Raw genomic sequence first — 17280 nt, forward strand, 5'->3', positions numbered from 1 at the left:
ACAGGGATGCCCTCTCTCACCACTCCTATTCAACATAGTGCTGGAAGTTCTGGCCAGAGCAATCAGGCAGGAGAAGGAAATAAAGGGTATTCAATTAGGAAAAGAGGAAGTCAAATTGTCCCTGTTTGCAGATGACAGGATTGTATATCTAGAAAACCCCATTGTCTCAGCCCAAAATCTCCTTAAGCTGATTAGCAACTTCAGCAAAGTCTCAGGATACAAAATCAATGTACAAAAATCACAAGCATTCTTGTACACCAATAACAGACAAACAGAGAGCCAAATCATGAGTGAACTCCCATTCACAATTGCTTCAAAGAGAATAAAATACCTAGGAATCCAACTTACGAGGGATGTGAAGGACCTCTTCAAGAACTACAAACCACTGCTCAATGAAATAAAAGAGGATACAAACAAATGGAAGAACATTCCATGCTCATGGGTTGGAAGAATCAATATCGTGAATATGGCCATACTGCCCAAGGTAATTTATAGATTCATTGCCATCCCCATCAAGCTACCAATGACTTTCTTCACAGAATTGGAAAAAACTACTTTAAAGTTCATATGGAACCAAAAAAGAGCCCGCATCGCCATGTCAATACTAAGCCAAAAGAACAAAGCTGGAGGCATCACGCTACCTGACTTCAAGCTATACTACAAGGCTACAGTAACCAAAACAGCATGGTACTGGTACCACAACAGAGACATAGATCAATGGAACAGAACAGAGTCCTCAGAAATGATGCCGCATATCTACAACTATCTGATCTTTGACAAACCTGACAAAAACAAGCAATGGGGAAAGGATTCCCTATTTAATACATGGTGCTGGGAAAACTGGCTAGCCATATGTAGAAAGCCGAAACTGGACCCCTTCCTTACACCTTATACAAAGATTAATTCAAGATGGATTAAAGACTTAAATGTTAGACCTAAAACCATTAAAATCCTACAAGAAAACCTAGGCAATACCATTCAGGACATAGGCCTGGGCAAGGACTTCATGTCTAAAACACCAAAAGCAATGGCAACAAAAGCCAAAATTGACAAAAGGGATCTCATTAAACTAAAGAGCTTCTGGACAGCAAAAGAAACTACCATCAGAGTGAACAGGCAACCTACAGAATGGGAGAAAATTTTTGCAACCTACTCATCTGACAAAGGGCTAATATCCAGAATCTACAATGAACTCAAACAAACAACCCCATCAAAAAGTGGGCGAAGGACATGAACAGACACTTCTCAAATGAAGACATTTATGCAGCCAAAAAACACATGAAAAAATGCTCATCATCACTGGCCATCAGAGAAATGCAAATCAAAACCACAGTGAGATACCATCTCACACCAGTTAGAATGGCCATCATTAAAAAGTCAGGAAACAACAGGTGCTGGAGAGGATGTGGAGAAATAGGAACACTTTTACACTGTTGGTGGGACTGTAGACTAGTTCAACCATTGTGGAAGTCAGTGTGGCGATTCCTCAGGGATCTCGAACTAGAAATACCATTTGACCCAGCCATCCCATTACTGGGTATATACCCAAAGGACCATAAATCATGCTGCTATAAAGACACATGCACACGTATGTTTATTGCAGCACTATTCACAACAGCAAAGACTTGGAACCAACCCAAATGTCCAACAACCATAGACTGGATTAAGAAAATGTGGCACCTATACACCATGGAATACTATGCAGCCATAAAAAATGATGAGTTCATATCCTTTGTAGGGACATGGATGAAACTGGAAAACATCATTCTTAGTAAACTATTGCAAGGACAAAAAACCAAACACCCCATGTTCTCACTCATAGGTGGGAATTGAACAATGGGAACTCATGGACACAGGAAGGGGAACATCACACTCCGGGGACTGTTGTGGGGTGGGGGGAGGGGGGAGGGACAGCATTAGGAGATATACCTAATGCTAAATGACATGTTAATGGGTGCAGCAAAACAACATGGCACATGGATACATATGTAACAAACCTGCACCCTAAAACCTAAAGTATAATAATAAAAAAAAAGAGGAAAAGAAAAAAAGAAATAATACTGATTGCTAAATGAGAAAAACAAAAAACAAAAAACAAAAAAAACCCAAGACCCAACCATACGCTGCTGACAAGAAACTCACTTCACCTATAAGACACATATAGGCTGAAAATGAAGGGCTGAAAAAATATATTCCATGCAAACAGAAACCAAAAAAGGGCAGGAATAGCTATGCATATATCAGATAAAATAAATCTCAATACAGAAACTGTAAAAAGATAAAAAGTAAGTCATTATATAATGATAACGGGATCAATTCACTAAGATGGTTTAACAATTGTAAATATGTAAGCACCCAATGCTGGAGCACTCAGATATATAAGGAAAATATTATTAGAGCTAAAGAGGGATAAAGCCCAATATAATAATATTTGGGAACTTCACACCCGACTTTCAGTATTGAGCAGATCATCTAGACAGAAAATAAAGAAATAATCAGTCTCAAGCTACACTGTAGGCCAAATAGACCTAACAGACATTTACAGAACATTTCATCCAATAGCTGCAGAACATTCTGCTCTTTAGCAAATGGAACATTCTCACAGATAGACCATAAGTTAGCCCACAAAACAAGTCTCGAAAAATTCAAAATAATTAAAATCATAAAAGTATCTTTTCTGACCACAAGGTCAGAAATCAATGACAAGAGAAACTTTGGAAACTAAACAAACAATGGAAATTAATATGCTCCTGAATGACCACTGGGTCAATGAAGAGATTAAGAATAAAGTTTAAAAATTTCTTGAAACAAATGAAAATGAGAACACAACATACCAAAACCTACTGGATATAGCAAAAGCAGTACTAACAGGGATGTTTAAAGCAATAAATACCTACATCAAAAAAGTAGAAAGACTTCAAATAAATAGCTTAATGATAAATCGTAAAGAACTAGAAAAGCAAGAGCAAACCAAACACAAATTCAGTAGACTATTAAAGAGCAGAAATAAATAAAATTGAAACAAAAAAATACAAAACATCAATAAAATTTAAAAGTTGGTTTTTTGAAAAGATAAACAAAATCAACAAACCTTTAGCCAGACTAAAAAAAAGAGAAAGACCAAATAAATAAAATTAGAGACAAAAAAGGGACATTATCATTCATACCACAGAAATTCAAAGGATCACTAAAGACTATTACGAGTAACTATATGCCAATAAATTGCAAAACCTAAAAAAAAATTGATAAATTTCTAGACACATAAAACCTACCAAGATTGGATCATGAAGAAATACAAAACCTGAATAGACCAATAGCAAGTAACAAGGGAGAGGCAGTAATAATAAGTCTCCCATCAAAGAAAAGCCCAGGACCTGATGGCTTCACTGCTAAATTCTACCAAACTTTTAAAAAAGAACTAATACCAATCCTACTTAAAAGTATTCAAAAAAACTGAGGAGGGAATAATTCCAAACCGTCCTTAGAGGCGGGAATAATTTTATAAAGCCAGTCTTACCATGATACCAAAATCAGACAAAGACAAGTAAAATTATAAGCCAATACCTCCAACGAACATAGATATAAAAATCCTCAATAATATCCTAGCAAACTGATTCAATAACACATTAAAAAGATCATTCATCACAACCAAGTGGGATTTATCTTAGGGATGCAAGGATAGTTCAACGTATGCAAATCAATAAATTTGATACATCACATCAACAGAATGAAGGAGAAAAAGCATATGATCATTTCCATAGATGCCAAAAAAGCATTCAGTAACAGTCAACATCCCTTCATGATAAAAACCCTCAATAAACTGAGTACAGAAGGAACATAACTCAATATAACAAAGACCATTTATAACAAACCCACAGCTAGTATCACAAAGAATGGGGAAAAACTGAAAGCCTTTCCTCTAAGATATGGAACAAGGATGCCCACTTCTAGCACTTTCATTCCCCAATTTGCTCATTATACATTGTATGCTTATATCAAAATATCACATGTATTCCACAAATATGTACAACTATTACGTAACCATAAAACTTAAAAATTAAAATTAAAAATAAGAAAAATAAGTCAGGTGTGGTGGCTCACGCCTGTAATCCCAACACTCTGGAAGGCCAAGATGAGTGGATCTCTTGAACTCAGGAGTTTGAGACCATTTCTACAAAAAATACAAAAATTAGCCATGTGCGGTGGTGCATGCCTGTAGTCCCAGCTACTTGGAGGGCTGTGGCAGGAGGACTGCCTTATACCCAGGAGGTTGAGGCTGCAGTGAGCCATGTTTGTGCCACTACACTCTGGCCTCAGTGACAAAGTGAGACCCTGTCTCAAAAAAAAAAAAAAAGAAAGAGAGATTGGTGGAGCCAAGATGGCCGAATACGAACAACTCCAGTCTAGAGCTCCCAGCATGAGTGACGCAGAAGATGGGTGATTTCTGCATTTCCAACTGAGGTACCGGGGAGTGTCAGAAACTGGGTGCAGAACAGTGGGTGCAGCGCAGCCAGCATGAGCCGAGGCAGGGCGAGGCATTGCCTCACCCGGGAAGCACAAGGGGTCAGGGAATTCCCTTTCCTACTCAAAAAAAGGGGTGACAGATGGCACCTGGAAAATTGAGTCCCTCCCACCCTAATACTGCGCTTTTCCAATGGTCTTAGCAAATGGCACACCAGGAGATTATATCCAGCACCTGACTCAGAGGGTCCTACGCCAACGGAGCCTCGCTCATTGCTAGCACAGCAGTCTGAGATCAAACTGCAAGGTGGCAGCAAGGCTGGGGCAGCAGCGCCCACCATTGCTGAGGCTTGAGTAGGTAAACAAAGTGGCCGGGAAGCTCGAAATGGGTGGAGCCCACTGCAGCTCAAGGAGGGCTGCCTGCCTCTGTAGACTCCACCTCTGGGGGCAGGGAATAGCCAAATAAAAGGCAGCAGAATCCTCTGCAGACTTAAATGTCCCCGTCTGACAGGTTTGAAGAGAGTAGTGGTTCTCCCAGCACGCAGTTGGAGATCTGAGGATGGACAGACTACCTCCTAAAGTGGGTCCCTGACCCCCGAGTAGCCTAACTGGGAGGCACCCCCCAGTAGGGGCAGACTGATACCTCACACGGCCGGGTACTCCTCTGAGACAAAACTTCCAGGGGAACGATCAGGCAGCAACATTTGCTGCTCACCAGTATCCGCTGTTCTGCAGCCTCTGCTGCTGATACCCAGGCAAACAGGGTCTGGAGTGGACCTCCAGCAAACTCCAACAGACCTGCAACCGAGGGTCCTGTCTGTTAGAAAGAAACCTAACAAACAGAAAGGACATCCACACCAAAACCCCATCTGTACGTCACCATCATCAAAGACCAAAGGTAGATAAAACCACAAAGATGGGGAAAAAACAGCAGAAAAACTGAAAATTCTAAAAATCAGAGCGCCTCTCCTCCTCCAAAGGAACGCAGCTCCTCACCAGCAACAGAACAAAGCTGGACGGAGAATGACTTTGACGAACTGAGAGAAGAAGGCGTCAGACGATCAAACTACTCCAAGCTAAAGGAGGAAGTTCAAACCCATGGCAAAGAAGTTAAAAACCTTGAAAAAAAATTAGACGAATGGCTAACTAGAAGAACCAATGCAGAGAAGTCCTTAAAGGACCTGATAGAGCTGAAAACCAAGGTACGAGAACTACGTGATGAATGCACAAGCCTCAGTAGCCGATTCGATCAACTGGAAGAAAGGGTATCAGTGATGGAAGATCAAATGAATGAAATGAAGAAGAGAAGTTTAGAGAAAAAAGGGTACAAAGAAATGAACAAACCTCCAAGAAATATGGGACTATGTGAAAAGACCAAATCTACGTCTGATTGGTGTACCTGAAAGTGATGGGGAGAATGGAACCAAGTAGGGAAAACACTCTGCAGGATATTATCCAGGAGAACTTCCCCAATCTAGCAAGTCAGGCCAACATTCAGATTCAGGAAATACAGAGAACACCACAAAGATACTCCTCGAGAAGAGCAACTCCAAGACACATAACTGTCAGATTCACCAAAGTTGAAATGAAGGAAAAAATGTTAGGGGCAGCCAGAGAGAAAGGTCGGGTTACCCATAAAGGGAAGCCCATCAGACTAACAGCTGATCTCTCGGCAGAAACTCTACAAGCCAGAAGACAGTGGGGGCCGATATTCAACATATTTAAAGAAAAGAATTTTCAACCCAGAATTTCATATCCAGCCAAACTAGGCTTCATAAGTGACGGAGAAATAAAATACTTTACAGCAAAGCAAATGCTGAGAGATTTTGTCACCACCAGGCCTGCCCTACAAGAGCTCCTGAAGGAAGCACTAAACATGGAGAGGAACAACTGGTACCAGCCACTGCAAAAACATGGCAAATTGTAAAGATCATCAAGGCTAGGAAGAAAGTGCATCAACTAACGAGCAGAATAACCAGCTAACATCATAATGACAGGATCACATTCACACGTAACAATACTAACCTTAAATGTAAATGGACTAAATGCTCCAATTAAAAGACACAGACTGGCAAATTGGATCAAGAGTCAAGACCCATCAGAGTGCTGTACTCAGGAAACCCATCTCACGTGCAGAGACATACATAGGCTCAAAATAAAGGGATGGAGGAAGATCTACCAAGAAAATGGAAAACAAAAAAAGGCAGTGGTTGCAATCCTAGTCTCTGATAAAACAGACTCTAAACCAACAAAGATCAAAAGAGACAAAGAAGGCCATTACATAATGGTAAAGGGATCAATTCAACAAGAAGAGCTAACTATCCTAAATATATATGCACCCAATACAGGAGCACCCAGATTCATAAAGCAAGTCCTTAGAGACCTACAAAGAAACTTAGACTCCCACACAATAATAATGGGAGACTTTAACACCACACTGTCAACATTAGACAGATCAATGAGACAGAAAGTTAACAAGGATATCCAGGAATTGAACTCAGCTCTGCACCAAGTGGACCTAATAGACATCTGTAGAACTCTCCACCCCAAATCAACAGAATATACATTCTTCTCAGCACCACACCACACCTATTCCAAAATTGACCACATAGTTGGAAGTAAAGCACTACTCGGCAAATATAAAAGAACAGATATTATAACAAACTGTCTCTAGGACCACAGTGCAATCAAACTAGAACTCAGGATTAAGAAACTCAATCAAAACCGCTCAACTACATGGAAACTGAACAACCTGCTCCTGAATGACTATTGGGTACATAACGAAATGAAGGCAGAAATAAGATGTTCTTTGAAACCAATGAGAACAAAGACACAACATGCCAGAATCTCCGGGACACATTCAAAGCAGTGTGTACATGGAAATTTGTAGCAGTAAATGCCCACAAGAGAAAGCAGGAAAGATCCAAAACTGAAACCCTACATCACAATTAAAAGAACTAGAAAAGCAAGAGCAAACACATTCAAAAGCTAGCAGAAGGCAAGAAATAACTAAGATCAGAGCAGAACTGAAGGAAAGAGACACAAAAAACCCTTCAAAAAAATCAATAAATCCAGGAGCTGGTTTTTTGAAAAGATCAACAAAATTGATAGATCGCTAGCAAGATTAATAAAGAAAAGAGAGAAGAATCAAATAGATGCAATAAAAAACGATAAACGGGATATCACCACTGATCCCACAGATATACAAACTACCATCAGAGAATACTATAAACACCTCGAAGAAATGGATAAATTCCTCGACACATACACCCTCCCAAGACTAAACCAGGAAGAAGTTGAATCTCTGAATAGACCAATAACAGGCTCTTAAATTGAGGCAAAAATTAATAGCTTACCAACCAAAAAAAGCCCAGGACCAGATGGATTCACAGCCGAATTCTACCAGAGGTACAAGAAGGAGCTGGTACCATGCCTTCTGAAACTATTCCAATCAAGAGAAAAAGAGGGAATCCTCCCTAACTCATTTTATGAGGCCAGCATCATCCTGATACCAAAGCCTGGCAGAGACTCAACAACAAAAAAAAGAAATTTAGACCAATATCCCTGATGAACATCGATGCAAAAATCCTCAATAAAATACTGGCAAACCGAATCCAACAGCACATCAAAAAGCTTATCCACCATGATCAAGTGGGCTTCATCCCTGGGATGCAAGGCTGGTTCAACATACGCAAATCAGTAAATGTATTCCAGCATATAAACAGAACCAATGACAAAAACCATATGATTCTCTCAACAGATGCAGAAAAGGCCTTTGACAAAATTCAACAATGCTTCATGCTAAAATCTCTCAATAAATTAGGTATTGATGGGACGTATCTCAAAATAATAAGAGCTATCTATGACAAACCCACAGCCAATATCATACTGAATGGGCAAAAACTGGAAGCATTCCCTTTGAAAACTGGCACAAGACAGGGATGCCCTCTCTCACCACTTCTATTCAACATAATGTTAGAAGTTCTGGCCAGGGCAATCAGGCAGGAGAAGGAAATAACGGGTATTCAATCAGGAAAAGAGGAAGTCAAATTGTCCCTGTTTGCAGATGACATGATTGTATATTTAGAAAACCCCATTGTCTCAGCCCAAAACCTCCTTAAGCTGATAGGCAACTTCCGCAAAGTCTCAGGATACAAAATCAATGTGCAAAAATCACAAGCATTCTTATACACCAATAACAGACAGAGAGCAAAATCATGAGTGAAATCCCATTCACAATTGCTTCAAAGACAATAAAATACCTAGGAATCCAACTTACAAGGGAATGTGAAGGACCTCTTCAAGGAGAACTACAAACCACTGCTCAATGAAATAAAAGAGGATACAAACAAATGGAAGAACATTCCATGCTCATGGATAGGAAGAATCAATATCGTGAAAATGGCCATACTGCCCAAGGTAATTTATAGATTCAATGCCATCCCCATCAAGCTACCAATGACTTTCTTCACAGAATTGGAAAAATGTACTTTAAAGTTCATATGGAACCAAAAAAGAGCCCACATTGCCAAGTCAATCCTAAGCCAAAAGAACAAAGCTGGAGGCATCATGCTACCTGACTTCAAACTATACTACAAGGCTACAGAAACCAAAACAGCATGGTACTGCTATCAAAACAGAGCTATAGATCAATGGAACAGAACAGAGCCCTCAGAAATGATGCTGCATATCTACAACTATCTGATCTTTGACAAACCTGACAGAAACAAGAAATGGGGAAAGGATTCTCTATTTAATAAATGGTGCTGGGAAAACTGGCTAGCCATATGTAGAAAGCTGAAACTGGATCCCTTCCTTATACCTTGTACAAAAATTAATTCAAGATGGATTAAAGACTTACATGTTAGACCTAAAACCATAAAAACCCTAGAAGAAAATCTAGGCATCACCATTCAGGACATAGGCATGGGCAAGGACTTCATGTCTAAAATGCCAAAAGCAATGGCTACAAAAGCCAAAATTGACAAATGGGATCTAATTAAACTAAAGAGCTTCTTTCTGCACAGCAAAAGAAACTACCATCAGAGTGAATAGGCAACCTACAGAATGGGAGAAAAATTTTGCAATCTACTCATCTGACAAAGGGCTAATATCCAGAATCTACAAAGAACCCAAACAAATTTACAAGAAAAAAACAAACAACCCCATCAAAAAGTGGGCAAAAGATATGAACAGACACTTCTCAAATGAAGACATTTATGCAGCCAAAAGACACATGAAAAAATGCTCATCATCACTGGCCATCAGAGAAATGCAAATCAAAACCACAATGAGATACCATCTCACACCAGTTAGAATGGCCATCATTAAAAAGTCAGGAAACAACAGGTGCTGGAGAGGATGTGGAGAAACAGGAACACTTTTACACTGTTGGTGGGACTGTAAACTAGTTCAACCACTGTGGAAGTCAGTGTGGCGATTCCTCAGGGATCTAGAACTAGAAATACCATTTGACCCAGCCATCCTATTCCTGGGTATATACCCAAAGGATTATAAATCATGCTGCTATAAAGACACATCCACACATATGTTTATTGCAGCACTATTCACAATAGCAAAGACTTGGAACCAACCCAAATGTCCAACAATGATAGACTGGATTAAGAAAATGTGGCACATATATACCATGGAATACCATGCAGCCATAAAAAAGGATGAGTTCATGTCCTTTGTAGGGACATGGATGAAGCTGGAAACCATCATTCTCAGCAAACTATTGCAAGGACAAAAAACCTGACACCGCATGTTCTCACTCATAGGTGGGAATTGAACAATGAGAACACATGGACACAGGAAGGGGAACATCACTCACTGGGGCCAGTTTTTGGGTGGGGGCAGCAGGGAGGGATAGCATTAGGAGAAACCTAAATAAATGATGAGTTAATGGGTGCAGCACACCAACATGGCACATGTATACATATGTAAGTAACCTGCACGTTGTGCACATGTACCCTAAAACTTAAAGTATAATTTAAAAAAACAAGAGAAAAATAATTTTTTTAAAAAAAAAGATGGATGACAATCACACCCAGAAAATCCTCCAGAAAGGATTTATTTTTACTTCTGGCAGGCAAGTAGACCAGACACTGGCAATCCCTGATCTCTGTTATTCAACTAATATTGCAATGATTTAAATCAGGACTCTAGTCCCTATGGGAGCTAGATTAATTCTGGATTGCCCCTTATTCTCAAGGAACAGCCTTTCAGAGTCCCAACCAAATGCCAAGGAGTGCTAATAAGGGTCCTTCCAACGCGGCAGGTCCTGACTTCAATTTCTGTCCCCAGCCTTGTGAATCTGGCAAGACCTCTGCTGAGAAACTCAGATGAACCTCCATTCAAACAAGCAGTCTTCCACTGCCAGAAAGAGGGATTCTTAATCTCTCATTAATACCAGGTAACTTAGGTTTGGCTACCTATACTGTTTGCAGATTTCCCTTTCCTTGACTAGAAGAGCAATGGGCTAGAAGTCTGAAGATCTGAGCTCTGGTGTGTTGGTCAGTAACTGGTCCTATGACCTTTAGGCTAGATCCCACAAAGTTCCCTTACCCTTAAATATAAAATACATCTGGATAAAAAATCTTTTAGTTTATTCTTGCTCTAAAATAATTACTAACACCCCTGCCAACTCTTATATTAGACAATTCTCCTGTGGATCCATCAAAGCCAGCCCAGTGACTCATTAAAACTCTCCATTTTCATGAGAACACTATAACAAACGAACTTAAACTACAACAGTAAAAATTTGGATTTACAAAGCAAGCTGTTAAACTTTAGAACTGTGGCCATTCACACTGCAAGTCCTATTATTTGTTGCCTTGGCTACTAAACCATGCAAAGCTGACGAGAACCCACCTATGGCGGAAAATAAAGAGAAAAGCCCAACCTAAATGAAGAAAAGAGTCACTATAGGGCACCACTATGCAAAATGGCAAGCAATACAGTTGACGTTTGAACAACATGAATTTGAACTACATGGGCCCACTTTTATGGGGCTTTTCTTCTGCCTCTACCACTCCTGATACAGCATAAACAACCTCTCCTCTTCCTCCTCCTCCTCAGCTACTCAACATAAAGACGATGAGGATGAAGACCTTTATGATGATCTACTTCCACTTAATAAATATTAGGTTGGAGCAAAGTAATTGTGGGTTTTGCCATTACTTTTATATATTTATTTTATTATTATTATTTTTTGGAGTCTCACTCTGTCACCCATGCTGGAGTGCAGTGGCGTGATCTCTGCTCTCTTCTACCTCTACCTCCCGCATTCAAGTGATTCTCCTGCCTCAGCCTCCCGAGTAACTGGGACTACAGGCATGCACCACCATGCCTTGCTTTTTTTGTTGTTTTTTTGAAATGGAGTTTCACTCTTGTTGCCCAGGCTGGAGTGCAATGGCACAATGTCGGCTCACTGCAACTTCCACCTCCTGGGCTCAAGCGATTCTCCTGCCTCAGCCGCCCAAGTAGCTGGGATTACAGGCGCCTGTACCACGCCCAGCTAATTTTTGTATTTTTAGTAGAGACGGGGTTTCACCATGTTGGCCAGGCTGGTCTCGAACTCCTGACCTCAAGTGGTCCACCCTCCTTGGCCTCCCAAAGTGCTGGGATTACAGGCATGAGCCACTGCACCCAGCCATGTCTGGCTAATTTTTGTATTTTTAGTAGAGACAGGGTTTTACCATGTTGGCCAGGATGGTCTCAAACTCCTGACTTCAGGTGATCCACCCACCTCGCCCACCTTGCAATTACTTTTAATGGCAAAACCCACGATTACTTTTGCACAAACCGAATAGTAAATATATTTTCTTTTCCTTATAATATTCTTAATAACATTTTCTGTTCTCTAGCTTATTGTAAGAATACAGTATATAATACATATAACATATAAAATATGTGTTGACTGTTTATGTCATTGGTAAGGCTTCCAGTCAACAGTAGGCTATCAGTAGTTAAGTTTTGGGGGAGTCAAATGTTACACACAAATTTTTGACTGTGCAGAGGACCAGTGCCCCTGATGCCCACATTGTTCAAGGGTCAACTGTAAACAAACAAACCTGAGTCATAGCTCCCTTAAATCATTCCTTTTACGAAGAAGGATGCTGATGGTGTGTCTGGAAGCAGGTCAAAGCAGAAGAGAGTCAAACTTTGGCTTCTGGGTTTTCGAAAGCTAAAATTCTATATTTTCTTCAGCAGAAAAGAATACCAGAAGATACACATTCTATTTGTTTTCACAATGGACAAAAGAAACAGTGGTTGAAATTAATCACAGACTGAAACGAAGTCCTACATTCATAAGCATAGAGAAGACCTAATGCAGTTACTTCATAACTCAGAGAACATTCTTCTGCACAAACTTATCAACTGCTGCCTAAGTTCCTCACTGCATCCCCTGCCACCTGCAGGCACAAACCACCACTTCCCTGACCACAGAATGTACCTCTTCTCTATGGGAAGTGGAACCTAGACATTGGTGTCTCTTGTGTAGTATCTCCCTTTCCCTGCAGTATCTGGATCTATCAAAAAGCAAAGGGATCCATTCCAAAAGCAGTGCTACAGCCAACATCCCAGAGGGCCTCATCACTAGGCTTTTTGATGCTCCAGTAACATATCAGCTAGAAGCAACTGAACTCTAGGTCAGTCCTTACTTTCTGCAAGAAACCCTGTGTGGGAGAAAAGGTGCTAGCTGAGAAGCTATGCATGAATCCTAGCTCTGCCACTGTCTAGCTATGCTCATTCAGACATTCAAAATGTACTAAGAACCTACTATGGGCCAGACATCCTGCTGGGCATTATGATATAAAGGTGTCAAGACACAAAAGGTGCCTGCTGTTATAGAGCTAAAACTCAAAGAACACTTCCATTGCCCCATTGTGCTAAATGACAGTGCCTACACCAAGTCATCTCTGAGGTTCTTTTTGACTATAAGGTGCTACAGCTTTATAATCTGAGATACAGCACTGGTTGGCTATAATATCTGTGTGGTCTTTGGCATAGCCTCCCTGGGCTTTAGTTTCCTTATCTATAAAGTAAACAGGTTCTGTTTGGAAATGTCTCCCTTTACCTTATGCAGCCACAGTGGGAGGTTTCCAGAATCGCTCTGCAGTGAGTTCTTCTGCTGAACAGCCGCCCAGCAATATGAATCCACGAAGGCAGCCTGACGCCAGGAGAAAGAACTTGGAGAAAAACAGCTTATCTGTGTACCTAAGAAGCAAAACAGATAGTTTCCAATGAAAACACAGCTACCTGGACCCTTGTCCCCATCTCACATGTTTTTAGTTTTGTCTAAGTTAGGGAGCACCAGGGCAGGAGGTGGAGACATTAGGACAGAACTAAAAACAAACACCCAAGTTCATATTAAAACAAAAGATCACAGAGTGGTTTTGGCCAACACTGGTCATGATAGCAGCTTGGCCTCAGTTGGGGAAAAATTCTTAAAAGAAGTAGAACTACCATACAAAGAAAAAGGAAGCAGGAAAAGAACCAGAGCCCAAAATGCACGAGGCAAGCGTGGAGAGCTGGTTTAGTTTGGAGTAAGGATTGAGAAAAAGGAAAGGTTATGTGGGAGGGTCAGTGAGGCACCTGAATGCAGAAAATTGGACTAAAAAACAAGTTCTTTTAGAACAAAGAAGCAAAGAACTATTGGCCTGAGGAAGAGAAAGCTGAAGGGAACATTGGTAATAGAACACTGGATGGGAAATCAGTGGTCTTCTACCTCCTGTAACACTAAAGAAGAAACAGGCCCAAACTGCAGCCCAAGTGGTTTACATTTGGAAGGGAAATGCTCAAGACCGCAAACCTCCCAACAGCAGATGGGCGCTAGATAGGGAATGGGAAGACCTGGGTCCTGCTGGGGCTCTGCCATTCACTCGCTCTTCTGGGAAGGGACTCTGGGACTTGGTTTTCTCCTCTGCAAACTGAAGATTACATCTCTCTGCAGATGCTACCGTCGCGTCTGTAAAACCTACCATCTGGAAGACTCTTTGTGCTCCTGACACACACAGGCCATGGAGTGAAACTGACCAATAGGATTGTAAGGCTCAGGCAGGGCTGTGTCTTCCCCTTCCCACCAGTGGCACAGAGGCTGGCGCTAAGCCTTGCCTGGCCCAGCCCTGATCCCCTGTCTCCACCTGGCACATTCAAAGGTGTGTGTGTCACAGGCATAGGGGTCAGAGCTAAGGCTCCATGACCACACTCTCTTCCACATCCAACACAGCCTGGGACTGTGCTCAGTGACTGGGCTCTGACATGAGTCATATTTAAATTTGACTCTGCCACTCTGGTGGCAGTCACAGCTGGTAAGTCATTAACTTCCCAAAGCCTAGGATCTCTAAAATAGGAATGACATTAATAGTGTATCCACATTACAGATTTGTTGTGGTGAATACAAAAATTAAAAAAAAAAAAGAACAAAAAAAACTTGCTGCAGCACGTGCTAGGGTGTCTGGTTCCCAGAAGTTACTGAATTAGTGTTACATTTTCCTAGATGAAGTAACAAGCAGATTCTTGTATTGCCTTAAAGACTGGGACGTGCCTACCATTCTCCCTTCCCACCCTATGGAGCAGTGATAGGGGCAGTGGGAAGTTACCGAGCTGGACTTCCCTAATCCCTGGCACACAAAAGCCTTCAACACTCATCTTCACCTTGGGAGGGGGTGGCCTTTATGCTTATGGTATAAGAAAGAAGTGATGGACATGTTCTCAGGAGAGTATATTCTTGTGGTAGGAGTGGTATGTGGCCAGGCCCTGAGCACTTCTTCCCCATCAGGGGCCTGTGCACTCACAGACATCAAGAAAGGACTTCTTAGCAAGAGGCTTTGCAGGAAATCATCATGAAAAGTCACAAACATCAGCAAGTGTTCTATAATGGGGTAGTTCTTGCCATTCAAGAATGGCTTAAATATGAATGGGGGACAGGTAAGATATTTCAAGGTCCCTTCTGTCTTATCCCATTAAACTTAAGTTCTTAGATTTTATAAAAAGATGAGTAGTCGGAACAGCACAGAACTTGGCGCTAAGCTCACATGGTTCCCGCATCGGTGTGAAATGCTTCCTAAGCCAACCACCTACCAAGGCTTATGAGGGCAACAGCAAATACCCGAGGGCACAGATAGTCCTCAGGTAATAATCAGACGGTTTCTGGCAAGGTTGTTGATAAGCTGCTTGCTTGGGAATATCTGTCCAAGTACTTACTCATGAAAATGAATAATGCTGTTATGATTTCACGAAAGCCTGCCTGGCCCAGAATGTTCCTTAGGCAAAGTCCTCATTGCGCAAGTATCCAACATTTATTAACATTCTTTCTATAGGAAAGAGTGCTTCAAGCTCTATCTTGGGATCTCGAGGACCTCCCCCTCAAGGCAGGGGTAGAAACTCCTGGAGCAGAAATAACTACACCTTTTATATCAAAGCTTTTGCAAAAGAGGAAGAAGGAAAATATAACAAAGAGAGGAGGGCAGAAACGTGAAACTCTTAAGAAATGGTCTTCATCTGGAATGGAAAGTCAGAAGAAAAGGCAGTGGGCAACTCATATTCACTAGACACCAACCAGCCCTTTAAATCATTACCTCATTTAAGCCTCACAACCAATTGGAGAGACACATCATTATTTTCCTTTTCTCCTGGAGTAAACCAAAGCTCCAAGTGTTCAGTAATCCCCTACCCAAGCTAGTGAATGGTAGCAGCATTCATTTAAATCTGTATCCAACTCCCAGTTTCTCTCAGCACTCCTCTCTAAGCCAGTCACCCCTGCAAGGCCACCCTGGAGGAGCTCCTGGGGACCAGGGCTTTGTTGGAATGGGTGTGGTCTAAGTAGGTGGTTCCTCCAAGTGGCCGGGAAGGGGAGAGCTTCCTGGGAAGGGTCAAGGGCATATCTAGAAAAAGAAACACATCAATCCCCAGGTATTGGGTATTCCCAGGCCAGAAATGGGAAACCAAGTCAAGGATGTCAAGAGCCAGGCAGGGAGGGGCAGGCAACAAATGGGGAGTGAAGAGCAGGAGTGAAGAGGGGGGCAAAGCAGGAGGGTATAGGGGACCAGCACAGCTGGGCTCTGAGCCCACACCTTCACCCAGGCTGCCTAAAGGCACCTAAATGCAGGGGGTCAGCGTGGTCAGCTGCTGCCAGGGGGCTGGGGGCCAGGAAGCTTGGGACAGGGACCATCCGGATTCATTTTTTCAAATGTATTTCCACATCCTCTATCTCATTTACTCTTCGAGATAATATTGGGAGGTAAACACATTAGATCTTTGTGTGTTTTCCAAGTAGTCTCTGAGTCAGGAAGGCTTCCAGTCTCTCCCTTCCCCACCTGTTTAAACTGTTGCCAGGTTATTCATCCTAGAGCTCAGTTCTATCTTGCCACTCCTGGGGCTCAACATTTTTCAGTGGTTCCCTACTGCCTGGGTTACAAATCCAAATCAATGCTCCAATCCAACTCAATGAAGGCTGTGGCTTGTATAGGCCCGACATGCACTCAGATCTATGCCTTACGTGATCCCCTCTGCCCGGAGGCCCTCTCACCAGTACCTGCTTGTTAAGTCAATGCCCCATACACACCATCTTCCTCAATGGCTCATCTTTCAAAGCCCTGCTCAGGCATCACCCTCTTCACAAAGCTTCCTCCCCATTGACTTCCCACAGTGCTTTTCTGCACATCTTTAAATCAGAGATGTGCAGAAAATCACTTTGAACCATGTCACATAGACACCCACATATGTCCTATCTCCTCTAGTACTAGCTCAAGGTTTTACAGGCAAGACATACTCTGTCTCTGAACTTCATGCACCACTGTGTACCAAGTAACA

The 17280-nt window shown here is 41.7% G+C and overlaps 1 protein-coding gene across 1 annotated transcript in view; it reads right to left on the reverse strand.

The window, feature by feature from the left end:
• Window positions 1-17280, reverse strand: part of PANX1 (pannexin 1) — a 58606-nt gene that overhangs the window by 21244 nt on the left and 20082 nt on the right. Inside the window, exon 2 of the mRNA XM_003253002.4 lies at window positions 13544-13683. Coding sequence (XP_003253050.2) covers window positions 13544-13683 — 140 coding nt within the window. The remainder of the gene's footprint in view (window positions 1-13543; window positions 13684-17280) is intronic.

This window comes from Nomascus leucogenys, chromosome 15 (genome assembly GCF_006542625.1).
Source record: "Nomascus leucogenys isolate Asia chromosome 15, Asia_NLE_v1, whole genome shotgun sequence".
Classification (NCBI taxonomy): Eukaryota; Metazoa; Chordata; class Mammalia; order Primates; family Hylobatidae; genus Nomascus; species Nomascus leucogenys.